This window comes from Microcaecilia unicolor, chromosome 6 (genome assembly GCF_901765095.1).
Source record: "Microcaecilia unicolor chromosome 6, aMicUni1.1, whole genome shotgun sequence".
NCBI classification, from domain to species: Eukaryota; Metazoa; Chordata; class Amphibia; order Gymnophiona; family Siphonopidae; genus Microcaecilia; species Microcaecilia unicolor.
Window position 1 is genome coordinate 190,641,398 of NC_044036.1, and position 27,146 is coordinate 190,668,543.

Sequence of the window (27,146 nt, forward strand, 5' to 3'; positions counted from 1 at the left end):
GCGCGTTCTAGTCTCCTGACTTCTGTTTTGAGTTTTTTCAGCTCTTCGGTGAACCATGGATTTGATTTTTTCCTGTGTGATGTTCTGGTTTGGATTGGGGCGATTTTGTCTAATGTTGTTTTACATGTATCGTCCCATTCTTGGAGGAACTGGATGGTGTCTGCGTTTGTTGACCATTCGTTTTGATAAATCTGTTGCCAGAATGTTGTGGGGTCTATTTTTCCTCTTGTGGTGTATGTTGTGCGCTCATGTTTGTTGATTGCATTTTTGTGTGTTGTTCGCCAGTGAAGAGAGACATTTGCTTTATGGTGATCTGACCATAGTGTGGGTGTCCATCTTGTGTCCATGAGTAGGATTGTTGAGTCTGGGCCAAATTTGTGTGTAATAATGTCTAGTGTGTGTCCTTTTGTATGTGTTGGTTGAGTGTTAGGTGCGTGTAGATCCCAGAGTTTTAGAAATTCATTGCATTCTCGTGTGCCTGTTGAGGTGTCGTCTTCAAGATGTAGGTTGATATCTCCTATTATGAGGATGTTTGAGGCAGAGACACATGTGTTTGAGATAAAGTCCATAAGTTGTGTTTGGACATCTTGCCACTTTCCCGGTGGCCTGTAGAATAGAATTGCGTTGAGGTATCCTAGTAGGTTTGGATGATTGATTCTTGTCGAGGCAATTTCAAGTTGTGGTGAGGTAGATTCTCCTGTGGTTGTGATGGTAAACTCGGATTTGTAAATAATGGCTATTCTGCCGCCTCTTTTTCCATTTCTTGTCCAGTGGGTGATTTTGTATTCTGGTGGGCATGTCTCTAAGATGGCGGGGTCTGTACGGCTGTGGAACCAGGTTTCCGTGATGAATAGGAGGTCCAGATTATCTGTGGTAATCCAGTCTAGTATGTCTACTGAGTTGCTTACTGCTGATTTTTATTTTTATTTAAGGACATCTGATCTACTATGGTCTCTTTTGCAACCTCACTATCGGGATACCCTATCTTCCTTGTTTTGGTGATAGCTTTGAAAGATACCTTATCCCGAACCATGCGCTTTTGAGCGAATGTCAGCCTTCCCCCAGTTTCTAGTTTAAAAGCTGCTCTATCTCCTTTTTAAATGCCAAAGCCAGCCACCTGGTCCCACCCTCTTAAGGTAGAGCCCATCCTTTCGGACTAGGCTCCCCCTTCCCCAGAATCTTGCCCAGATCCTAACAAATCTCCCTGCACCATCGTCTCATCTATGCATTGAGATTCCAGAGCTCTGCCTGTCTCTTGGGCCCTGCGCATGGAACGGGTAGCACTTCAGAAAATGCTACCCTAGAGGTTGTGAATTTGACCTTTCTACTTAAGAGCCTAAATTTGGCTTCCAGAACCTCTCTCCCACATTTTCCTATCTCATTGGTACCCACATGTACCAAGACAGCCGGCTCCTCCTCAGCACTATCTAAAATCCTATCTAAGTGACACTTGAAGTCCACCACCTTCGCACCAGGCAGGCAAGTCACCTTCCCTAACACATTTTCAAAAAGGAAGATATAGAGCCCATAGCAATTGTCCATGTACATTTAAGAAGCTCAACAGATGTATAATCAGTGGAGGCAGTGGTGGTAATAACAATGGTGTCGGCTGAGGAGGGGCACCGTCAAATTTTCAGGTCGCAGAGGGTAGTCAAACTCTCGCACCAGAAAAAATACTAATAGGCTTGGTGGGCAGGGAGGGAATAACTGTGATAGGGAGCAGGCTACAGAAAGGAAAGAGTGGTGGGGATAGGCCTGGTGGCGAGAGGGATAAAAGTACTGGACAAGGGCTGGGGAGGGAGCAGAAAATGACCTAACATGTGGAGAAAATCATGGATTCTAGTATGAGACAGACTTACCATCACTTGTTGGTCCAGACTGCCTTTATGAACCAAGCTGGCAAGCTCATCATAATAGAGGGCTGCAGCTTCAGGAGATTGCTCACTACAGGAGCGCACCAACTCCAGCAAAGCAGTCGCCTGAAAAAAGGAAATGACAAGAAAAAGAAATTAAAGAACAAACCTATCATCTCTTGCTGCTTGCCTATCAAGAGGATCAAAAATACATAACAGCTTGTGCATTTGACTGTGATATGCATTCAGTTTAACAGTACAAGACCTGCCTAAGTTGTAATTATTCTAATTATGTATAAGCATTTCAGTTTGTACACTGTACAGCCGTGGTTATATTAGTTTTTGTAGCTACACTATGCTGTCAAGAAGGAGGCACATATAAATATAAAGCAACCTATAAACCTGTAATAGGGATTCTCCATAGAGAGCTGGATATATTAAATATAAGTCTTTAGATTGTAAGCTCCTTTGAGCAGGGACCTTTTTGTTTATTTTGTACAGCGCTGTGTAACCCTAGTAGCGCTCTAGAAATGTTAAGCAGTAGTAGTAAGTGGATGATGCCATCCAATGGCAAAATGTTAGCACTGAGCATCTACATGGTGCTTTCATGCAGCCATCACCTCATATACTTCCCATCCATTTCAGAGCTTAGGAGTCAATTTTACAGGAAAGTGAGTGGGAATGTATGAGATTTATCCTGCTGATTAAGAAGAACCTCCATTAACTGTAAGCAATTTTGCTCTTTTTTTTTTTTTTTGGAGGGCTCCTCTCCAAAAAAAAGGGAAACAAGCAGAATGAACTGGCCAAACAAATAAGGAAGCTCATAGCAGAGGGTTGCTGCTTTTTCATTTTGATGTTACAGTTTGAAGAGCAACTGGAGGAAGATATATTATCCAGCACAGTTTGGAAGATTAAGAAGAGAGCTCCATGCAATCCATCTACAAATAGTGACTCCCCAACGTTTTGACTGTTTTTTTTTTTTTTTGCTCCTGTAAGATATCCACATAAAGGTCATTACACAGAATCTATGTTATGGATACAAAAAGAAGCCAGTGGACCTACAAAAAAGTTTTCTTACTCTACTGCCAACACCTCACAGCAAGAAGGATCCAAGATGATGGGTGCAGAAACAGCTAATTAAAGAGATTTGGACCCCTGCTGCTGATCATCTGCTTCTCCTGGTGTAAGAGCAGAGATTGCCACTCTTTGCGCTCTGGTATTGAAGATCGAATGTCAGTTAGAGAAAATGGAAGCAACAATGGAGGAGCACACTGACGCCCCAGGGTCTCCGGAGTCCAAATATAAGGCGCTCAGTGGACATCACAACCCACTATTGTGAAGTGTAATAGTTTTAAATCTTATCAGATATATGGCTATGTTGAAATTTGTGTCCTTTAATATAAAAAAGGCTTTAATTCTCCCCAAAAGAGGCAGTTCCATTTTAGTATATATTGTCTCTTTAAAATATAAGTGGGTTTCTTGCAGGAAACTCACTATGTCCCTCAGTATGAAAAACTTCTCTTGAATAAAGTCTTACCCACATATATTTTTGGCATCCAACAGAAGGCAAAAGAAAGCTAATGTAGTAGCAATAGTGATTCACAAAAACATCAAATGTACTCCTTGGGATGTAGTTAAAGACCTAGAAGGACGTTTTATAATATTTGAGGTGGAGCTAAGAGGTCAATTATATAGCAGTACACTAGAGTACACTAGAGCTGACCTTTGGCTGTTGGAGAAATTCCATTGTAATTTGGTGCAGTCTGTTGCCACTGAATCTAGGGTATGGTCTGATCATACCCCAATCTCTTTGCAATTGGCAACAGCACGCACCACCAAGGTTCATCAATACTGGGCTCTAAGTGACCAACCTGACAGATCAGACTCTCTTCCCTCCTTGCACAAAGCAGTGAGAGAGTATTTTCAGTTTAATGATTCAAGGAAGCTGGCAAGGTGATTGTATGAGAGGGTTTTAAGGGCTTTATGAGAGGCCAGTGCATTGCTACAAGCTCCTCCTGAAAAAAACAATGGCGGGCTTGACAAGACAGTCAGTGTAAGGAAATTATACATCTAGAGAGGCTCATTCTATTCTATTCTCGGCAGTTATATCCCACTTAAATCAGCTAGAAATCAAAGCGGGATACAAGTTAAAGCTCATTATCAACACCAGCCTACAAGAAGCCAAGATTATTATTAGACTTACTCAAAACATCTACTAAATAGATATGTCTTTAAAGCACTGCAAAATTCCATATAACTGGTAATTCTGCGAATTTGCAATGGTAATGAGTTCCAAATTTTATTCAATTGATAATTAAAGAAGCTATTGAGAAACTTTTTAAACCAGATATGTCTAATAGCAGGAAAACCTAATCTAAATAGAAATCCAAAACAAGATATTGTCCGAACAGAAGGGAGAATTATAAATTGAGTACGAGAATAAGGATAATAACCATATAAAATTAAAAAAAACAAACAAGCTATTTTAAACTTAACATGAGCACTAAACGGCAACCAATGTACATTTCTCAATAAGGGGGTTGCATGGAAAGATTTTCTTAAACCAAATTATCATCTTTGCTGTAGTATTCTATATTCAGTTTCTGATGTAAACCAATGTATAAGGAATTACAGTAGTCAATTTGAGATATCATTGCTTAGACTAATATTTGACAATGCTCCTGAAAAAACATTGATCCTATTTGCTCTTAACGGATGTAATAAAAAAAATTATATAAATGATTCAATTGAGGCTCTAAGGTCAGTTGAGTACCTAGAATAAAACTTTAATTCCTAGAAGATGTTTCATATTTGATTTGTTCTTCTGTGCTTAATGTAATAGAAGTTAGAATATCTGATGAAGTATTGATAAAGATTAGCAACTTAATGGTTTTAGGTTTTAGCAAATTCCACTATGCTCATAAATGGAGTTTTCTCTACACTATCTAAAATTTAATTTTATGAATCAGACAATAAAGAGATTAAAATTAAAATATCATTTGCATATGGATATATATAGTATTGTGATAAGTTAGCAAACTGGCCCAAATGAACTCATAAAAACATTAAATAAAATTTGGGTTCTAACTAGTAAAAAAGGAACCATTCTTCTTAACAAGGTATTTTATGTTCCTAGGAAAACCTCCAGTTCAAACTAGACCCTGACATTAGTACGTAAGTACATAAGTATTGCCATACTGGGAAAGACCAAAGGTCCATCAAGCCCAGCATCCTGTTTCAAACACTGGCCAATCCAGGTCACAAATACCTGGCAAGATCCCAAAAAAGTACAAAACATTTTATACTGCTTACCCCAGAAATAGTGGATTTTCCCCAAGCCCATTTAATAATGGTCTATGGACTTTTCCATTAGGAAGCCGTCCAAACCTTGTTTAAACTCCGCTAAGCTAACCGCCTTTACCACATTCTCTGGCAACAAATTCCAGAGTTTAATTACACATTGAGTGAAGAAACATTTTCTCCGATTTCTTTTAAATTTACTACATTGTAGCTTCATTGCATGCCCCCTAGTCCTAGAATTTTTGGAAAGTGTAAACAGACGCTTCACATCTACCCGTTCAACTCCACTCATTATTTTACAGACCTCTATCATATCTCCTCTCAGTCGCCTTTTCTCCAAGCTGAAGAGCTCTAGCCGCTTTAGCCTTTCCTCATAGGGAAGTCGTCCCATCCCCTTTATCATTTTCGTCGCCCTTCTCTGCATCTTTTCTAATTCCACTTAGATCACTTAAGACTTTCTAACAGTACCACATGCGCCAGACACAAACTGTAATAATACAGATTGCACAACCTAACTTAGGAAGTTTACCTTAGACACCAGAGAGAGAAGCAAAGATATGGTACTATGCAAAGGCCTGAATCCAAAATGAGAATCATGAAAATATTGAAAGTCATAACTTGTGATGCTACAATAGATTCCAGTAGTTTAGTCATCCACAGTATACTAGCTACTAGATGAAAATTGGAAGCAACAGTCATGTCTGCCCCCATTGACTTAGGAATAGGGGTTAAAGCAATTTTTCCCAGGGCAACAGGACAATCTCCCTCTTTAAAAAAATTATTCCCTTGCTGGGTTCAATTTGCCCGTCATGTGAGGTTCATAGTGTTTTGTGTTGATCAAGATGTTATCTGTGATTTGTGTTATGATACTTTGAGCCGTATTGTGAGGTTCAATGTGTCTTGTGCTATTGGACAAATGTATTTTCAGTCAATAAAGACTTCATGCAAATAAAAATAAAAATTATTCCCTAATATCGTTAACCAGCTGATTAGTTCCACAGGAATACTGTGTAACAAATAGGAGGGACAACAATCCAGTAAGCTTGACTTATGGGAAAGTGATTTTAGTATTGAATACATTGCTACCTCTAACTAAATTAAATGATGCCCACAGTTGATCCACCTGTAAACCATTTGAATGATCTCTATACAAAGCTACTGGAGGATCTAAATCTAGCACTACAGTAGGTAAAGACAAACTAATTTGTTTTACTTTATCCATGAAGAATCTTGCTAGATCTTTAGCAGATGGTTGTAACATATCTGAAAGAGAGGTAACTATCGATGAATTAGTCAGATCATTAAATATTTTAAAAGTTTTTGGCATTCAATACTGCAACCTTCTATGCATTTACCTGAATTCTCCACCAGATTTCAATTTGCAAATCCTTAGACTTTTCCAAGTTCGCTCTAATTTCTGGCACAATCTTCTTAGTGACTGACATTAATCCAAATACTATCGTGTTTTTGACTCATTAAATATGTGTTTTTGACTCATTAAATATTTTATTTTAGTGTATTCAGATGAACTGATGTTTCCATGCTGTTAGCATAATATCTGAAGTGTCATCTAAATTCAGCAACAATGATTTTAAATACTGCCAGAAATGGTTTGAATCTATTTTCGCTTAATCTGGTATTCACAGAAACTAATTATTGTTTGAACAGATGAAATATATAAAGCAAAGTTAGCTAAATTAATTATCAGATCAGAGAATGGAAATGAATCAAGTAAATCTTTGCTTTGATAATGTTGATGTAACATCAAGAATATCACCTTTTCATGCATTGATTCAAAATTACCACATTCATATTATAATGATGCTAAAAACAATAAAATGATTGTGTTTACCAGTTACAATTGCTACAGGATAGAATATAATCACTCATTCTTTACTCCATTTATAACCTGAAGCCGAGGCTTTGAGCCATGATGCAAGAGCTCTTGATAGCAACATTTTAAAATTTAACCCAGTTTCATCACAGTGGTATATCTGGTCCTTTGATATGCCTTCTTTTTTAAGACGATGCTGAAACTTCACGAGTTGAGGCACATTTCTCCAGCTCACTGTGTTGCCTTTTGCAGTCAAATAATCTAGGGAAGAAGAAACAATAGATTCCCCCATCCACCTAGAAGACACAAACTCAAGAGGCAAAACTCTTATCAAGCTATACTCACACGAATACCTGCCTATCCACCATCAAGTAACCCCTAAAACTACAACTATGACCAGTACTTGGAAACTTGGGCCTAGTAAATACCAGATCAGCAAATAAAAAATTTACTATGATCCATGATGTCAATGAATATCTCTTAGACATCTTGGGAATAACTGACACCTGGCTGGATAAATGGCTGAACTATGCCCCACAGTATTCACTATCCTGCACCAACCAAGACAAGGGAAGCGGGATGAAGGGGTAGCAGTCCTGATCCGAGAGAGAAACTGTGCAGCGTCTCCATCCCTCACCTGTATGAGTCAAAATGCCTGCTAATCCAGCTGGGAGACAAGGAAACAATGTGGCTGCTCGTGATATACAGAGCACCTCACAACATCACATCTTATGTGCAAGATCTGTTGAATCTGGTGACTGAGGTAATCGTAAGCTACCTTAGGTTACTGATCAAAACTCAACATGATGGCAGCTCTAGGATTCAATCAGGTGATCAAATGTCCAACCCATGAAAAGGGCCATTTGGTGTTTTGCAAAGGGGTCGACATCTTGGAACACAATGCTGGTGCTATAGAGATAACAACCCTATCATGGGCCGATCATTTCCTAATCAAATTTTCTATTAAGGACATAAAACAGATAGGCCCAACCAAAGTCTGGAAGGAAAACCGCGACATTAGAAATATGACTGCTGAAAACTTCCTAGAGGCCTTCTCCTACCCCCAAGTAGATGAAAAGATGATAGTGTCAAAACAGGTTGATATCTGGAATGTATGCTTAGCAATGCATTAGAAAAAATGGTCCCTCTAAAGAAGGTCCTTTGCTCCAAAAATAAACATTGCCCATGGTTCTCCCCAAAATTACGGACTCTTAAGCATCAAGGACGTCAACTTGAAAGAAAATAGAAAAAAACATCACTTAGATAAAGACAGGCTCAACTGTAAGAAACATATGGCTATGTACCACCAGGCTAGTACAGCAGTCAAAAAAACCCCAACATTTTTCTTAATACATATACCAAGCTGCAAATTCAACAAAGCAGCTATTTAAAATAGTAAACAGCCTACTGCAAACCCACAACAGAACCAGCCTTACCAGTCACAACTAACCATCAATGATTTTGCCACTTACTTTACCAACAAAATTAAAGGTCTCCATCAGGACCTACAGACAGTCCCATCAAAGTTCCTACTGGCTAATGAAAAGAACACTCCCCCTTCCCCACCATACACAGCCATCTGGGACTCATTCAACCAGGTCACAGAGGAAGCTCTTGAAAATATCCTGAAAAAGTATATGGCCTGCAACCTACCCTCTTGGGAACTGTACAACGAGCGAGCACAGGCCTCATTGAAGGAGCCACTAAAATTGTTAACTCCTCTCTTATGGAAGGGCAGCTGCCAACAACACTAAAAAGAGCTGTGGTGTGCCCCCTACTGAAAAAGAGCTCACTGGTCCAGGACAAGCTCGAAAACTACCGACCAGTTTCTAACATTCCTTTCCTGGCAAAACTTATGGGACAGTCTGCATTCAACTGAGCAACTGGCTAACAAAGTAATTGGCTAGACCCATGTCAGTCTGGCTTCAGATCTAGGTACAGAACAGAGATAGGTCTTGAGTCCCTTCTTGATGATCTGCACAGAAACCATGACAGGGGATCTGCCTCAATACTACTGTTGCTCGATTTATCAGCAGCCTTCGACATCATGGATCATATCATGCTTACAAGACTGGCAGAAACAGATATCAGTGATACAGAATTTACTTGGTTCAAATCCTACAGACAACAATCAGTTCTGTTCAGCAACAGCACACCATTACCTTAGGCACTTCTGTGGAGTACCACAGGGATCCATACCGTCTCCCATTGTATTTAATATCTATCTCAAGTCTCTGGTTGAGTTGCTTCTGTCAATGGACACAAAATTCTACATCTATGCTGATGATGTGCAACTACTCATACCCATGAACCAGATCTACCCACAGTTCTGAATCTGAATGCCTGCCAAACCGCAACTCAGAATTGGGCAAACAACAAACTTTGCCTGAACCCAAATAAAACAGAGATTCTTTGGATACCAAACACAAGTGGAGAAACACCCAGCTTCAAAATACATTTTGGGAAGTATGAACTCCCCCTAAAAATCACAGGTCAGGAATCTTGGGATATTACTAGACTCTTCACTCACTCTGATCCCACAAATGAAAACAAACTTCAAAAATTGTCTCTATTGCCTACGGCAGCTACGAAATCTCTCTCCATATATTGAAAAGACCAGTCTGACCACAGTGGCCCATTCATAACATCAAGGCTAGATTACTGTAATGCCCTATACACTGGCCAAACCAAAAAGAGTTTGCATCTAATCCAGCTAATTCAGAATGCTGCAACATGACTGATAGAAGGCTGCAAGTGGTGTGACCACATTACATCCTTTCTGCAAATGCTACACTGGCTACCAGTAACCTTACAGGGCTAAATTTAAAACTCTGTTTGATTTTCATACAAAATGGGCCAGAGTATTTGAAGAATAAGTTAGCCCTTTACACGCCTTTAAGACCTCTAAGGTCCTCTCAAGGATCATCACTATCTGTACCCTCATCAAAAGAAATTATATGAAACCCGCCAGCGAGACTTCTTAGGAGTAGCCCCCATGCTTGGGAATTTACTCTCAGAGAGGCTACATGTAAATTGAGACTATAACTACTTGGCTCTTCTCCCAAGCCTTTAATAAATAGAGTGACTGTACACTCATTCTGTACCTGGACTAGCTTGCTACACATACTGTAACTTAGATCAGTTCCTTATCTCTTGCTTAACTATACAAAAAACATGCCTTGAGTTTAGCTATCAAATTATCCCAACTGGCTCTGTACCACTTATCTTTTTCCCATCATATATCTGATCTTGGTCCCTCAGCTATATGGTAAGCTGTATTGTAACAAATCTTTAGTATCATATCTATGTTAGTTGAATTTTTTAATGCATGCTCTTTAGGTGTATCATTGGTATTATGCTAACATTAGTAAAAAAAAAAAAAAAAAAGGCCCGTTTCTGGCTCAAATGAAACAGGCGCTAGCAAGGTTTTCCGCGGAGTGTGTATGTTTGAGAGAGTGTCTGTGAGAGTGACTGTGTGAGAGAGAGAGAGTGAATGTGCAAGTGTGTGTGTGTGACAGAGTGACATTGGTTGCGAGCATGTGTGTGAGAGAGTGTGTGTATGTGAGAATGAGTGTGTGCGAGTGCGTATGTGAGACAGTGAGTGTGCTCCCCTTTCCCCCATCTCAGGACCCCCTCCCCTGTGGTCTGAGGACCCCCCTCCCCCTGTCTGTGTGGTCTGAGGACCCCCCTTTCTGTGGTCTTACGGATCCCCCTTCCCCCCCTGTGGTCTTAGGAACCCCCCTTCCCCCCTCTCTGTGGTCTTAAGGACCCCCCTTCCCCCCTCTGTTGTTTTAGGGACCCCCTTCCCCCCTCTGTGGTCTTAGGGTCCCCCCCTCCCCTCCCTGTCCATACTAGCAACCCTCCTTTTGCATACCTCACCCTGCAGGCACCCATGTCCATCAACTGTCCTGTCCCCCTGCAGCGTCCCTCCTGTGTCCCATGGCCCCCCTGCAGGCACCCATCTGGTGTCAGGACCCCTATCCACCAACCCTCCTCTCCCCGTGCAGCCACGCATGTGCAGTGGCCCTCCTCTCTCCCCTGGGCCCCCTGCAGCCACCCATGTGCAGCGACCCACCTCTCCCCCTGTCCCCCCTGCAGCCACCCATGTCCAGCGACCCTGCTGTCCACCTGCAGCCACGCATGTGCAGCATCCCTCCTCGCTCCCCTGCAGCCACCCATGTCCAGCGACCCTCCTCTCCCCCTGCCCCCCTACAGCCACCCATGTGCACCAAGCCTCCTCTCCCCCTGCAACCACCCATGTCCAGCGACCCTCCTCTTGCCTGCCCCCCCTGCAGCCACCCATGTCCATCAACCCTCCTCTCCCCCTGCAGCGTCCCTCCTGTCTCCCCTGCTCCCCCCTGCAGGTACCCATCTTTTCTGAGGACCCCCTACCCACCAACCGTCCTCTCCCCCTGCATGTGCAGTGGCCCTCCTCTCTCCCTTCCCCCACTTGGCGCATCACCAAAGCCCCTCCCCCGGCACATCACCCGCCCCTCCCCCCCCCCCCCCCCCCCCCGTCGGGCTCATCAACCCCCTCGCTACCCGCAGCCAGCAATACTAACGCTGTCCGTCCGCTGCTGCTTCTCGTGTTAAGCAGCAGCAGCCGGTAAAAAAAAGAAAAGCAAAAAAAAAAAAGTAAACCTGAAACGCGCCTCCCTTCACAGCCATCTGGCATTCACTGTCGTCTCTGCAGGCGCTCCTCTCTGACATCAATGTGCTCCGGGGTCTTCCTCCAGGGGCAGTGACGTCAGAGAGGAGAGGAGGAGCGCCTGCAGAGACGACAGTGAATGCCAGATGGCTGTGAAGGGAGGCGCATTTCAGGTTTACTTTTTTATTTTTTTATTGGCCGCTGCTGCTCAACAGGAGAAGCAGCAGCGGCCAGACGCGTTAGTATTGGGTGGCGAGGGTGTTGATTTGGCCGTGTGTGTAGGGGGGGGTAGGGGCTTGGGTGAAGCAGCGGGAGGAAAGGGCTTGGGTGATGCGCCGAGGGGGAGTAGGGGCTGACGTCTGAGAGGAGAGGAGGAACGCCTGCAGAGACGACAGTGAATGGCTGTGAAGGGAGGCGCTTTTCAGGTTTACTTTTTTTTTTTTTTTTTGGTTTTTCCTTTTTTTACCGGCCGCTGCTGCTCAACAGGAGAAGCAGTAGCAGCCGGACAGCGTTAGTATTGGGTGGCGAGGGTGTTGATTTGGCCGGGGGGGGGGGGGGGGGGGGGGGGGAGGGGGGGCTGGGGTGATGCGGCGAGGGGGAGGGGGGAGGGGCTTGTGTGATGGGATTCGCTGAGTGTTTGTGCTCCGCCTATGACGTCATCATGTTGTGACGCGAGGGCGGGGCAGACACTTATGGAGCAAAACCGGGCTACACAACTACAAATTTAGAATGTTGGGAAGCTTCAATAGAACGTTGGAGGTGCGAATTATGTGTGGATGGGGCATGGCTGAGAGCGGGTCTATGAGTGAAGGTGAGTGGTGCTGACAGCCTCGCCTACAAACAGTACAGGGCTTCAGTGCTTCCCTGCCTCGGACTGAGCTTCAGAACGTTGGAGGTGGGAATTATTTATATAGATTGTATTATATCTCTGGTATTTCAATTCCAGCGCTGTTAAATGGGTATATTTTTGATACTGTTTCATGGTAGTCCTATAATTTGGTTTCAATTTACTGTTTTTAAGCTTACCTCATTTAATGTATTTAGTTTATTCTTGGTTATTTTACTATTGTTATGCTGTTAACAATATTGTAAGTTTTATGTTAAACTGTACCTGAAGACACCACCTTGGGTGAATCTCTTCATAGAGGTGGTTAATAAATCCAAATTAATTAATTAAGAACTGTTACTCTCCCCATTCCCAGTTCTGTTGCAATTTTTTGAATGGCTTCACCCTTGTCAATTCTTTTTAAAGTGTCAAGTTTCTACTTTATAGACAAAACTCGATGGCTCACTGCTACCAGCATGGGATCTCTGGATAGCCATCACCTGCGCTCCGGACGTCGATGCACCCTCCGATGCCGACATCGATACCGTCGATGACCCTGGTACCGCTGGCTCCGTCAACGTCGAAGAACTGGACTGGGCCCCGAACAACAGGTTCCACTGGGCTGATCTCGCCGCCTGGGTCCTCTTCTTTAGCTGAAGACACAGCGTGCATGCGTTGGGACGATGACCAGCTCCCAAACACTGAAGACACGAGACGTGCCTATCAGTGAGCGAGATTAGTCTGGTTGCACTGCATGCACTTCTTGAAGTCGCTGGCAGGCTTCGAGGACATGGGCAGAAAAATCACGCCGGCGAGGTCAAAATTTGCGATGGTGCCGAAAAGAAAGACACCAAAAAGGGAAAAACCTGCACGGGCGGTCAAAATTGCCGCTGACGACAAAGAAAGGAAACTTACGGGCAAAACTAAAGAAATAGAGGAAACTTTTTTTTGTATTTTTTAAACGGAGAACACAAGCGAACTCGAGAAACACGGCGAAACTCGGCAAAAAAGCGACGAAAGCACAGCGAGGGCCTCTCTGGGGCACAGAACCGCCGAAAAACAGCTGTCCTGAGCCACGGAAAAAAACAGACTGAGGAGCATGCTCTCGCTACGGGTGGAAAGACGGTCATGCATGCGCGGTTCGCGCATGTGCACGCGAGGGCTAGCAAACTTTATTGCTAGGAAGATCTTCCGATTTGGGCCTGCCGTTGGACGTCACCCAATCGTAAGAACAAGCAGCCTGCTTGTCCTCAGAGAATTTGTGAGATCATTGCTTTTTTCTTGGTGTCCCTTGGTATTGAAGTGAGTAAAATGTTACCATATTCCACAGGGAAGAAACCACGTTCAAGCATGTAGTTTAAATAACATGTAAGGTCTGCGATAAAGCAGTCAGGGGAGGATTTAAATAAGTGGTTAGGACAGGTGTCCAGTTTGCAGTAAGAATTTGAAAATTTATGAAGCGCCTGGGTAACTGAATCAATGGTGAGGGGGGCAAAGTTTAACAGGGTCCTATCTACAGGGTGTACTCCCGGGGTAGAATCTAGACATTGATGAAGTAATCCATGTCTGAGTTGTGCTGAGGAAGTGAATTACGCAATTTTGTTATTTTTTCCTTAAAGTATATAGCAAGATTGACAGCAGATGGGGTTTCAGAATTGATAGAGGTGAGCGAGTTAGAAACAGTTAGTTTATTGACGAAATGGAATAGTTTCTTCAGGTCTTTGTAGTCCGGACCTATTTTAGTTTTATAGTAGAGCCTTTTGGACTGTCTTATTGCATATTTGTATTTTCTTTGCATTAGTTTCCATGCATTGAGAGTATGTTCATCTTTTTTTTTCTCCATGCCCGTTCACGTTTTCTGGAAAGAGTTTTTAGTTTTCTTAGTTCATCACTGAACCAAGGCATCGAGTCTTGTCTTCTTGATGTCTAATATGCTTCTGCATCTTTCGTCCCATTCTGAGAGGAAATACATAGAATCTGTTCGTGCTGACCATTCATTATCATAAATCAGTTGCCAGAATTCCATGGCGTCTATATGGCCTCTTGTGCTGTAAGCTGTATGGTCATGAGAGCGGTGAAGACCCTTCTTCCGCCATAATAGGGTTAGGTTTAATTTGCAATGGTCGGACCATGGACTTTCCGACCAATTAATATACGTTATTCGTAAGTCATGTTCTGTGGCCAATTTATATGAGGTCAAGTGTGTGACCTTTAATATGAGTAGCTTGCCGGTATGGCCATGAGGGATCCCAGGAATGGAGAAAATCCTTGCAAACACATGCACTGGTTGATTTTGGATCTTCTAGGTGAAGGTTAATGTCACCTAATATAAGAATGTTGGAACTGGTTACACACGTGTTTGAAATTTAGTCCATGAAGGTAGGTTGGCTTTCATTCCAGTTACCGGGCGGTCTATAGAACAAGATGCAGTTTAGGTAACCGTGCAGGAATTTATTAAGGATTCTAAGTGAGGCAATTTCAAGATGGGGAGTGATAGGTGAAGGTTAATGTCACCTAATCTTTAACCCTCCTCCCTGCACCATTGCCTCATATATGCATTGAGACTCCGGTGCTCTGGCTATCTCTTTGGCCCTGCATGTGGAATGGGTAGCACTTCGGAAAATGCTACCCTAGATGTTCTGTAATTCAGCTTTCTACGTAAGAGCCTAAATTTGGCTTCCAGAACTTCCCTCCCACATTTTCCTATGTCATTGGTACCCACATGTACCAAGACAGCTGGCAACTCCCCAGCACTATCTAAGATCCTGTCTAGATGACGCGTGAGGTCCGCCACCTTCATAGGCAGGCAAGTGACCAGGCAATCCTCACGTCCACCAGTCACCCAGCTATCTACATGCCTAATAATCGAATCACCAACTACAACAGCCATCCCAACCCTTCCCTCATGGACAGCAGCTCCTGGAGACGCATCACTTGGTGTGCTGGTCCTGTCCAGAGGATTACTTCCAGCTGCACCAGGATGATGCTCTCCTTTTAGAATACCTCCCTCCTCCAAGGCGCATAAGGGCTGCCAGATTGGAGGTGGGACTTCTCTACAGCGTTCCTGTAGGCCTCCTCTATGTACCTGTCTGTCTACCTCAGCTCCTCCAAACCTGCTACTCTAGCCTCAAGAGAATGGACTCGTTTTCTGAGAGCTAGGAGCTCTTTGCATCGAGCACACTCATATGACCTCTCACCAACAGGGAGATAATTATACATGTGACACTCAATGCAAAAGACTGGATGGCACCCCTCTTGCTGCTGGACTAATGTCTGCAACTTAGTATTATACAGTTGTTTAGGTAAAACTTCTTAAGGTACTAGAGATAAGAGATGAATATAAAGAGCCTTAAGATTCGTGCAATTTGTAATTTATTTAGTGTTTCTCAGAAACTAATTAAATGTAATTAAAACTCTAGTACAACAAGAGGGCAGTTTTCATTAATTAGAATAACTGACTAAGTGAAGAGTTGGGGTGGAGGGACTGAGGGCCGAACTAGGCCCTTACTGTGCCTTCTATAGCCTATCTGTAAATGATGTGGCAGAAAATTCAATTTTTAAAACTATGAGGAAAAGGTTAAGGAGACTAGCTAATAAAAGTTTGCTTCTCTCTCTCTTTTTAAAAATTTTAACTGTTTATCAATATCCTACAGTTCCTCTTTTAAACCCAAACTTTAAGTTACCAAGCACAGAATAAAATAGTGTAGATCTTACATCCTCAACTGTTAGTGGTTGAATAGTTTTGACCAGTTTTGAGTCTCCGGCGATTAAGGCTGAACTACGAGTTGGGCTATTTTCCTTTGTTTGAGTAGCCTTAGATAGTTTGGACCTAATTTGGAGGATCTTACTGGCGAAATATTCAGCTAGGTCTTGGGCGGTGGAACATGTTTTATTTGAGTGTTCATCCTTATTAGTGAAAGCTAGTGTTTTAACTAAGAAGAAAAGATTTTTGTTGTCAAGATGATCTTGACCTATTAGGCTGCTATAGTATAACCGGGTGGATAGATGTGGGGCAGAATCGGACTATCAACTTCTGTGAGCCATGTTTCTGAGATAAACAGGAAGCCCAGATCTGTAGATTGTAGCAGATCTCTGATTAAGAGATCCTTGTTCCCCACAGATCTAGCGTTGATATAGATAAGGCAGCGAGGTTTTTGAGGCAGAATGTTAGCCATTTTGTTCTGGTCCATAACCATAGTAGTATTCTGGCATTGGCATTGTCTAGCAGGTATCTAGGTACAGGGTTTTCTAGACAGATGATAGATTACAGGGATAGGATTAGGGACTAAGTTATCTGGTAGGTTGCCGCCTGACGTGCTCAAGAGGATTAAGCAAATTCATGTGAGCCACTGCATAGCGACAGCTTTTTGAGCTAGTTTATGTCCATTAGGTTTAGCGCTCTTTATCTGTTTTAAATGTGTGCTGTTAAAGATTTTTGAGAACTGAGATCTCTTTGAAGGTAGAAGCTACCAATGATGAAGAGAGGTCATGGTGTCTCAGGAACATACATGGTGGGGAGGTGTAGATATGCCAGTGTCACAGACTTCAAAATGACGCTATGACTCGCTCTAATTAGGTAGGGTTCCTAATTTAAGCTGCCATTCTTCCAGTCAGACATGCAGCAATAGGGAGAGTTTATATTGGGTGAGAGGCCACAGTGAAGCTCTCATGTTACAGAGTTGTTGATTTCCTTTGTTTGCTGTTTGAAGTATGGCTATAAGTACAGAGTTTAGCAGGTCAAGTACTTGGCGAGAACTGACCTTAAGCATTCCTTGGGTTCCTCTAACAGGCTGCCATTCTTCCATAGTCAGACATGTAGCTTTGAGGGGGAGAGTGTATGGTGAATGCATGGCCACAGTGTGGCTCTCATGGTTACAAATTCAGATAGTTCTCTTATTCACTCAGGAAAAAGGTGAGGAAGTATTATTTCACGGAAAGGGTGGTAGATACTTGGAATATCCTCCCTGAGATGGAGGAGATAAAAACGGTAACAGAATTCAAAAATGCGTGGGATCAACACAAAGGAATGGATCCACAGAAGATTAGTGGAAATTGGGTGGCAACATTGGTAATTGTTAAGCAAAGCTAGTGTTAGGCAGAATTCTACAGTCTGTGCCCTGAAAATGGCAAGGACAAATCAAGGAAACAACAAGTCGAGCAGAAGATATCCAGAAGGACCAGACTGAAGTCACAGATGTTAACAGCCAAAAATAATTTATTGGGACCACACACGGTCCGTGTTTCGGCCAAAAGGCCTTCTTCAGGGGTCTAAAACAAAAGTATAAATAAAAATATATGAAACATTGTTCCATATATAGTGCTATATGTAAAACTAAAAAGTGACATGAAAATTAATGACAACAGTTACATATGATAGCAAGCAAATTATGCAAATAAATAGTAAACATGTATGTATAACATCAATAATAGCAAAATACATAATGAAGGCAAAAGGACTTAAAAACAACAATTTGTCATAAACATAAAAATATGGACACTAAGTAAAAATTAAAAATGAAACTCATATGTGTCAGTATAAGGAATATAAATGCATATTAAAAATATATATACTGATGCTTCAAAGCAAGATATGATTATAAAAATGATCATAAAAATGAACATTAGAATTTTTAGAGGTAAGAGCAAACATAAGTGATAAAAGGTGGTACCAAAATGAGATAACATTGCTGAGATACAATTGAAAGTGTTTCATACCTTCAAATTGGCAAATACTACTACTACTACTACTTAACATTTCTAAAGCGCTACTAGGGTTACGCAGCGCTGTACAATTTAACATAAAAGGACAGGCCCTGCTCAAAGAGCTTAAAATCTAAAGGACAAGTGAGTAGATGATACGATGGGGCAGTCAATTTGGGGCAGTCCGGATATCCTGAAGGTAAGAGTTAGGTGCCGAAGGCAGCATTGAAGAGGTGGGCTTTAAGCAGAGACTTGAAGATGGGCAGGGAGGGGGCTTGACGTAGGGGTCAGGAAGGTTGTTCCAGGCATAGGGTGAGGCGAGGCAGAATGGGCGGAGCCCGGAGTTGGCAGTGGTGGAGAAGGGTACTGAGAGGAGGGATTTGTCCTGTGAACGGAGGTTTCGGGTGGGAACATAAGGGGAGATGAGGGTAGAGAGGTAGTGAGGGGCAGCAGATTGCGTACATGTGTAGGTAAGAAGAAGGAGCTTGAACTGAATGCGGTATCGGATTGGAAGCCAGTGAAGTGACCTGAGAAGAGGGGTGATATGAGTATATCGGTTCTGGCGGAATATACAGATAATCCAATCGCAAGTGCTTATGGAATAAACCAATCTGGACAAGACTCAGAGTAAGAAGCTATAAAATTAAAAACCAAAAAAAGGGGACTTCCGGCGGAGCCGAGCGGGAAGATGGCCGCCGACTGAAGGGCTCCGCGACGCCGCATGAGAGATCCCCCGTTCCCCCCACCAGCCAGGACTCGCAAATGACAATCCACGCCGCATAAAGACATCGGGAGCACGGAGATACAAACCGGCTCTCGTGGAAGAGGCCCAGAGTGCTGTGGCCGAAGTTCATTGCACCGCGTGCGCCGCGATTCAAGATGGCGGCCGGAAGAACTGCAGAGCGGGCAAAGGAATGAGCGGCGGCGTGGCAAGCAGCGGATAGCGGCCTGGTAAGAAAAACAGACCCAGAGGCAAGGAAGATCGCTAAATGTAGGATAGCTCAGGAGAAATTTTTACCTGCTGCTCCCCTCTCGATTTGACAAGGGCATTGACCTGGTCTCGCACAATAACCATAGCGGGAAAGGAACCAGCCAAGCCCACGACATTAGAGGCGCAGCGACGCTCCAGTAACCTGGATCAATTAAAGAACTTGCTGTGGTAGGCACTAGAAGTCCCGCAGATAAATTAACAGCGTATAAATAAGAAGGAACGCTCTCAGATTGATCCTAGCATATTTGGTGGATAAAGAATCAAATCAAAAAGTATTACCCTGATCATGAGATTCAACTGACTCTGAATGTGGTATAGTAGTGCATACTGGACGGAGGATACTCGGCCCACCGGCTTTTTTTTTTTTTTTTGAAAAAGGGTGTCAGCTCCCTAGGGCAGGTGTGCAAGAGCACAACGCTGAGTGAACCACAGATTGTATGGAGCAATATTTGAAGTCTAAATCTGCAGGCACAACGCGGAGCGGTACCAAATACGACAAAGGGAAACACACACCACCACCCACCGGAGTAAAAATGGCTGAGGGGAAGCTTGACAAACTCGGGGACTTCTCTGAAAAACAACTGGCCCAGATTACTATGGCAGTAAGTGCTGCGCTTAACCCCAGATTCGATCTGCTAGAGCGCCAGATGAGTAACATGGAAACTAACATGTCAGACACCGTGAAGAGGCTGGGAGAGGCGGAAAGCAGAATATCGGCCTTAGAAGATACCAGAGCACAGAATACCCAAGATATAGCCCGGATGACAGAACAACTCAAGGCACAGCAAGATAAGATCGAAGACATGGAGAACAGGGCAAGAAGATGCAACTTGCGCATAGTGGGTCTACCAGAGGCAATTCCAGAGAAAACGCTGGGCCACGTGCTGGAGCAATGGCTCAAAAAAGAACTGGCGCTGTCTGATAGCTACGGAGAACTGTGCATCGAAAGGGCTCACAGGCTGGGCCGGTGGCAACAGGGACAGCAAAGGCCCAGATTGGTGATAATTAAAGTCCACAATTTCTTGCACAAAGAGGAAATTATGAGGGGCTTCCGCTTAAAAAGAGACACTCTGAGCTATGACGGAAACCAGATAAGAATATTCCAAGACTATTCTGCAGGAGTGCAAGAACAAAGGCGCAGATTTCATCCACTCTGCACGACCTTAGTCAACAGAAAAACAAGATTTTTGCTGCTTTACCCAGCTGTGTTAAAGATCCAGTATGATAACCAATGGCACTCTTTCCAATCAGTGCAGGAGGCCCAACGGTTTGTAGATACTAAATTACAGGCACCTGATGGGGCACCAACCTGACTGTGAGAACAACGAATTTCCTGGTGCTGAACCACATAATCCTCCTAAAGACAGGGGGAACTAGGACGATGTGATCTCCTAAGGTTGTATGAGACATTTGTTGATGTTACAAGGTTAAATGATAATATGATACCTGTTTGAATGATAAAGTTAATGGTGGGGGAAACTTACCTAGGCGGGGGCCATTTCTTACATTTCTGGCATTTCTTGCATTTCTTACATTTCTTGTATTGATTGAAACTAAAAGGAAGGGAGAACTGTCAAAGGGACCAAGGGGAAGGATTAGGGGGGGAGGGGAAACCTCATAGCGGCAATGTGCCAACTGGAAGTAGAGGAATAACGATAAGGGTTAGAAGGGAGGGGGGTTCAGGGAACGGGAGGGGAGGAGGGAGACTTGGGGAGGAACTACGCTCCAAGAGGGGAGGATGCTCCAGAGCTAGAAGAGTTGGGCCGCACATACGGTTTAGGCAAGAAGAAGGAACACACAAGAACTGCTTACTAAGGGGGGAAAAGAGATGTATGAAGCCACTGGAGAAGGGCTGGGACCCAGGGGCTACATTATTAAAGTATAAATATCGGGAAATTACAAATTCACATAGTTGCACACTGTAAAATAGTCACTTGGAACGTGGGTGGCATTACGTCTCCCATCAAAAGGAAAAAGATTCTGACACAGCTAAAACGCCTTAACATAGACATAGCATGCTTACAGGAAACGAAGTTGACGGCAGCAGAACACGAAAAACTCAGACAGGGATGGATAGGGCAGGTGATACATGCTTCCCCAGATGGGCGAAGGGGGGGAGTGGCAATATGTATCCATCGCAGACTTGCATGTAAGGCAGAGAAGATCTTTCATGATCCTAAAGGAAGATTCCTCTTGGTTAAGCTATGGTTACAAGGGAGAGAATTATACCTACTAAATGTTTATGCTCCCACCCCGCCAGACAGCTCCTTTTTCCCAGAGTTGCTGAGGAGGTTGGTACCATATGAAGACAAACACCTGATCGTAACAGGGGACATGAATATATCCATAGATCCTAAGATGGATTACTCGGGTGAGGGTGGCCAGGGTGGAGAGGGCAGAAGGGGATCACTGATGCTAAGTGAGTTCGCTAACTCCCTCTCCGTGGTGGACACATGGCGTAACTTACACCCAGATCAAAGAGATTATACACACCGATCAAGGGCCCACGGGACATGGGGCAGATTAGATTACATATTTATCTCAGCAGCCCTGTTTCATTGCGTGCGAGACGCGAAAATAGAGGAGGTGGTGATATCTGATCATGGCCCTGTCTGGTTGGAGCTGGAGGCTCCAGGAGGCTTCCAGCCGTCTAGACGATGGCGGTTCCCTGGACATCTGATAAAGGATAAATCTTTTCAAAAATTCTTAGCGGAAAAATGGGAAGAGTATGAACTGTTCAATAAGGACCACAAATCGAATCCACAGTTGTTCTGGTGTGCAGGAAAGGCGGTGCTGCGAGGGGACCTGATAGCATACGTAGCAAATAAACGGAAAAAGAACGCAGCTTGCCTCTTACAGTTGAATAGGCGACTGCGGAATGCCAGACGTCAGTATATAGAACGAAGGTCCACGGCCACTAAAGAGGCTTATCTGTCTCTACAGGCCGCGGTAAACTCCCTATTGCATGAAAAAACACTACAGAACAGAACTTTCCAAAAATATAAGTTTCATCGCTTTGAAAATAGGGCAGGGGGTATGCTAGCCCGGTTGGTTCGGAAACAGGAAGGAAATAGAACTATATCGGCCTTAAAAGAAAAGACAGGCGGCCTCACTAATAATCCAGATAGGATCCTTCAAATATTGCAGGAACATTTCAGTGATCTTTATAAGGCCAATCGGCCTGCCACGGAGGCTCAAATGAATGACTTCCTCAGTAGAGCAAAGATGCCAAAGTTGGGAGAGTCGGAAATAGCAGGTTTAGAGGCCCCTATCCATATTAAAGAACTGTCTGACGCAATAAAAGGGCTAAAGTCTTTCTCGGCTCCCGGAATGGATGGGTATTCAGGAGAATTTTACAAAATGCTCCAGCCCCAGTTGATAGGCCCATTATTTGAGTATCATCAAGCGGTAATTCGAGAGGGCAGATTCCCATTGCATGAAAACACTGCTTCTATATCATTACTACTGAAGCCGGGGAAAGGTGGGGAGGAACCCGAATCCTATAGACCTATCTCGTTGATCAATGTCGATATCAAATTGCTCGCAAAGATCCTGGCCACACGACTCAATGCATATCTCCCAACTGTGATTGAACCCACACAAGTAGGATTCATACCAAAAAGACACTCGGTGACCCACATACGAAGAGTCTTACTAGCAATGGCAAAGTGCCGGCATGAGGAGATCCCAGGGATTTTGGTGAGCCTCGATGCCACAAAGGCTTTTGACAGGGTCGAATGGACCTTCTTATTTTACGTACTAGACTGGATAGGAATCCCTGCAGAAATGAAACAAATTATAGAGGCCCTATACTTTGATATGAAAGCCCATGTCACAGCAAATGGGGGGATTTCAGAAGGGTTCCCAATAAGCAGGGGAACACGACAGGGTTGCCCGCTCTCACCACTTCTGTTTGATCTCACCTTAGAGCCTTTACTACGCTATTTAAACTCAGACCCTGGAATTGAAGGGGTGAGATTAGGGGAACAGGAAGTTCGAGCTCTAGCTTATGCCGATGATATTCTACTGGTATTGGCTAACCCGAAGGAGTCCTTCAAGGCTGCCTTGACACTGATTAGGAAGTATGGACAGATATCAGGATTTGGCCTTAATCTCTCAAAATCATGCGCGATGTCCATGGATAGTGATATCAAAATAAACTGGGAAGGAGAAGCTTTATTGCGATGGGAGACAACAAAAATGAAATACTTAGGAGTGTACATGACCAGAGATGGGGCCTCCCTGTATAAAGAAAATATAGGTCCGTTAATGGAGATGACTAAAAATAAGCTGATTATGTGGAGGGAATTACCACTTACAATATGGGGTAGAATAGCGCTCTTTAACATGATGGTAGCCCCTAAGTGGTTATATGTCTTCCAACAATTACCATTGTTTCTAAAGCGAAAAGATGAACTATCTTTACAGAGTCTATTACAAAAGTACCTCTGGCAGGGGAAGAAACCGAGAATTCCATATCACCTGATGACAGGCACAAGGGAGGGAGGCGGTATGGGACTGATGAACATTAAATTCTTGGCAGTTGCAAGTTCCATGAGACACATAAATGATTGGTATCGTGGGACGTCTGAGTTTTCCATTACCCAGGTGGAGACGAGGATGTTCCCCCACATACACTTTAGTCACCTACTTCATACAGGGACACCGTTGCCCAGTGGAGCACTCAGGAGACATCCCCTGCTGAAGGCCCTCAGGGAGACATGGAGATGGGTGTGTAGACGGTATCATTTCTCTACCAGAACGTCCCCATGGATGTCCATATGCGATAACCCGGCATTCCCACCAGGCCAAGGGGTCAGTGTTTTTCATAAGTGGGCTCAAAAGGGGATAATATACCTGGCGCACTTAGTCACGGAACAGGGACGAATTCTTCCATACACAGAGCTACAAACTCGGTTTCAGATTCCCCCGACATATCAATTTGCATATTATCAACTGAGACATTATGTTGCTTCCCTGGAGTGGACTGACCTCACGGAGGATGTGGTTGAGGTCCTCTCCGAGGAGTTCACTCTGGGAGCGCAACTTTCAATACCATTGAGATTCCACCATCGCCAACTGAAGGACACTGCTGCAGAACTAGATTTTAGACAGATTGCACGGGATTGGTCGAGGGACCTGGGTTGTACATTTACGGAGGAAGAATGCAGATCATACTTGAAAGCTATGTATAAACAAAGACTTTCTATACCTCAAAGAGAGAGGTTATACAGATGGCTGTTGAGAACGCACATGTCTCCTCATAGAGCGCAAAGAGCAGGGTTTGACACTGAAGGAACCTGCCCTAAATGTAATCAGAGGGCGGCTTCTCTGGGCCACATGTTTTGGGGTTGCCCACTGGTGGGAAGGTTCTGGAGGCAAATCCTAGCGGGAATAGAGCAATTGTGGAACTGTACTTTCATATGTGATCCCCTAATTTTATTCAACCGCTTTCAGTTAACTACAGAGGCACCAGAGGGTTTTAAGGCATTCGCCAAGATGGCTATATATTTTGGAATAACTACAATACTACAATTTTGGAGGGCAAAAGAAATACCCCCCTTACAGGCATGGCGTGCACAAATGGTGCGACAAATGAGAATAGACAGGTGCGGGGTGCCTGATCTGGAAAGCCCCGCGGGTCTTAAGTTCAAGGCCCAGTGGGAAATGCTATGGATCACCCTGCCGGCTAAGGCGCAAAGCCTGCTGCTGAAATTTTAATTCAATGCAAGGCCCAGTGGTTTGTCAATAAACAGGGGGGCCCTGGGTACCGGCAAAAATGGTCCAGTTCTGCTAAATGGTTGACATGCAATGCACGGGGAGCGATGCCACCTCATTGGCTGTTGACTTCTTGTATGTACTACATTGTTAGCACAATTGACTTTGTAATGGAGCAAAGAGGGGAGGGGGGGCGGGATAGGGCACGAGGAGGGAGGGATAGGGAGGGGGGGCTGGAATAGGGAGGGAAGGATGGGGAGAAAATGTAAATACTACACTGTAACATGATAAGCTGTTTCAGCCTGTTGGTTGGCGAATTATTAGGTGTAATTATACCTGTCTTTTGGCAAGAACGATTTATTTGTTTGTTACAACTAATAAAAATGATTTAAACATAAAAACCAAAAAAAATAAATGTGTGAAATCACATTATGAAAATGAACAGCTAAATTGTGTAGTATAAAAACTTGAACGATAAATATATAAAAATTTTTTGAAAAAAAACCTGTTAAATGAGCTACAGACACAAAATATACTATATTACTGAGAGGAATAAAGTTACTCGACTTTATTGCTAAAAAACGCTCTATATCAATGTAATGGTATAATATAATATAATACGCGTCTGTCACAAGATATAGTGTGCTGAAATTGAAGAAAAATGTGATGGTATGATTATATGGAACGACCCGACCGTCTAGACAGCTTGATGAACCATTAAAAATATATGAAAATATAAAAATGTAGCGCAAAAGACTGCAGGTCGAATGGATGAGATCGGGATTAAGAAAGAAAACGGAAATGCATCTGTGTAAAAATTAAAGCCTTACCGCTAAAACTGTCCGAATGCAGCATTAGCTTCCGAGTCTGTGAAAAAACCTGCTGTAGTGAAAACGCTACTATTTAAAAAGAACGTAATGACGTAATGAACTGTTTAAAGCAATGAATGGTGTATACAGTCCATATAACCCAGTAAAAGCGCTGAATTTCAAAAGTAAACAGAGTGACGTTGCAACCGTCTAAAAATAATCAGTGACGTGTACAGCATTAGAGCCGACACTCGAATGGCTTGCAAGCAATCCTTATACTTGAAAACAGCTGAAAGACAGAACTAAAGCACGGAACATTTGCAGTTCAAATACTGTGCGGAATAAAAAGGAAGGAGGAAACCCATAAGAATAAGAAAAATTGTGTGTAAACTAGAACTTTGCCATTAGTGCTATAAAAAAAAGTCCGTGGTGAACCAAGGCACTAGTATATTTAAACAAAAAGGCAAAAGAAACATCAAAACCCGTCTGAAAACAGACGATAAAAATTAGGGTCATCCAAACGAACCACAAAGGGTGATTAAAACTCAAAATATATCACCGGACACTGCAGATTCTAAAGCGCTAAAAAATGAATAATAAAATCCAAACTGTCTGGAAAAATGAATGGATAGAAATAAACTACTGAATGTGAAATACACATATAAACTGTAGGCATCGTTTAAAAAATAAAATCATATACACTAAAGCTGTGATAAATGAAATATGTATATATAGTTCCAATAATATGGTTTGAAAGGTAACAAATAGCAATATAGCATCGCATATAACGGAGATATGTGATGAGTCAAAAATAAATAATTGAAAAGAAAATGAAAATGTATATAAATTGTGAAGTGATGAAAATGGGTGAAAATAAAACAATAAAAAGTGAAATAAATAAAATGGAGCAAATAAAATAAAAATGAAACTGAAAATTGAAGGACAAAAATAAAAATTGAAAATATAAAATGAAGAAATGAAAATAAAAATAAAAATAAAGAAATAAAAAATTATTAATAATGAAAAATAAAAAATAAAAATTTTGAAATTAAAAACAAAAATTAAAATTAAAAAACCATACAATATGAACCAAAAATATATAACAATATTAGAAAAAATGAGAAATAAAAATTAAAAAAGAAAAAAGAAAAAGAAATGGATGATGAAAAAAATCAGTAAAAGATGAAAATCAGATCAAACAAAAATCCATATATGCCAATTTGAAGTTAACAAATTAGATAAAGAGAATATATTCATCACAAGAAGTGTATGTTCTAAATCCTTGTTTAAACCATTCGGAATTACTGAATTTAATTCATAGATAGCACACTGTTCTGCTCTTAACAACGTGATATCCAAATTACCACCACGCCAACCGCTTTTAAAAGTTTTAAAAATAAAAAAATTTATATCATCACAATTATGTTCAGCCTGTATCCAATGCACCACCAAAGGTGCTGTCTTGAT

General features: G+C 42.7%; 1 protein-coding gene across 3 annotated transcripts in view; it reads right to left on the bottom strand.

Annotated features, from left to right (window-relative positions):
* The window catches only part of FANCD2 (FA complementation group D2), a 763,224-nt gene that overhangs the window by 412,741 nt on the left and 323,337 nt on the right, over nucleotides 1–27,146 (bottom strand). For all 3 annotated transcript variants that reach the window (XM_030205444.1, XM_030205445.1, XM_030205443.1), the window contains one exon: nucleotides 1,860–1,979. In XM_030205444.1, coding sequence (XP_030061304.1) covers nucleotides 1,860–1,979 — 120 coding nt within the window. The remainder of the gene's footprint in view (nucleotides 1–1,859; nucleotides 1,980–27,146) is intronic.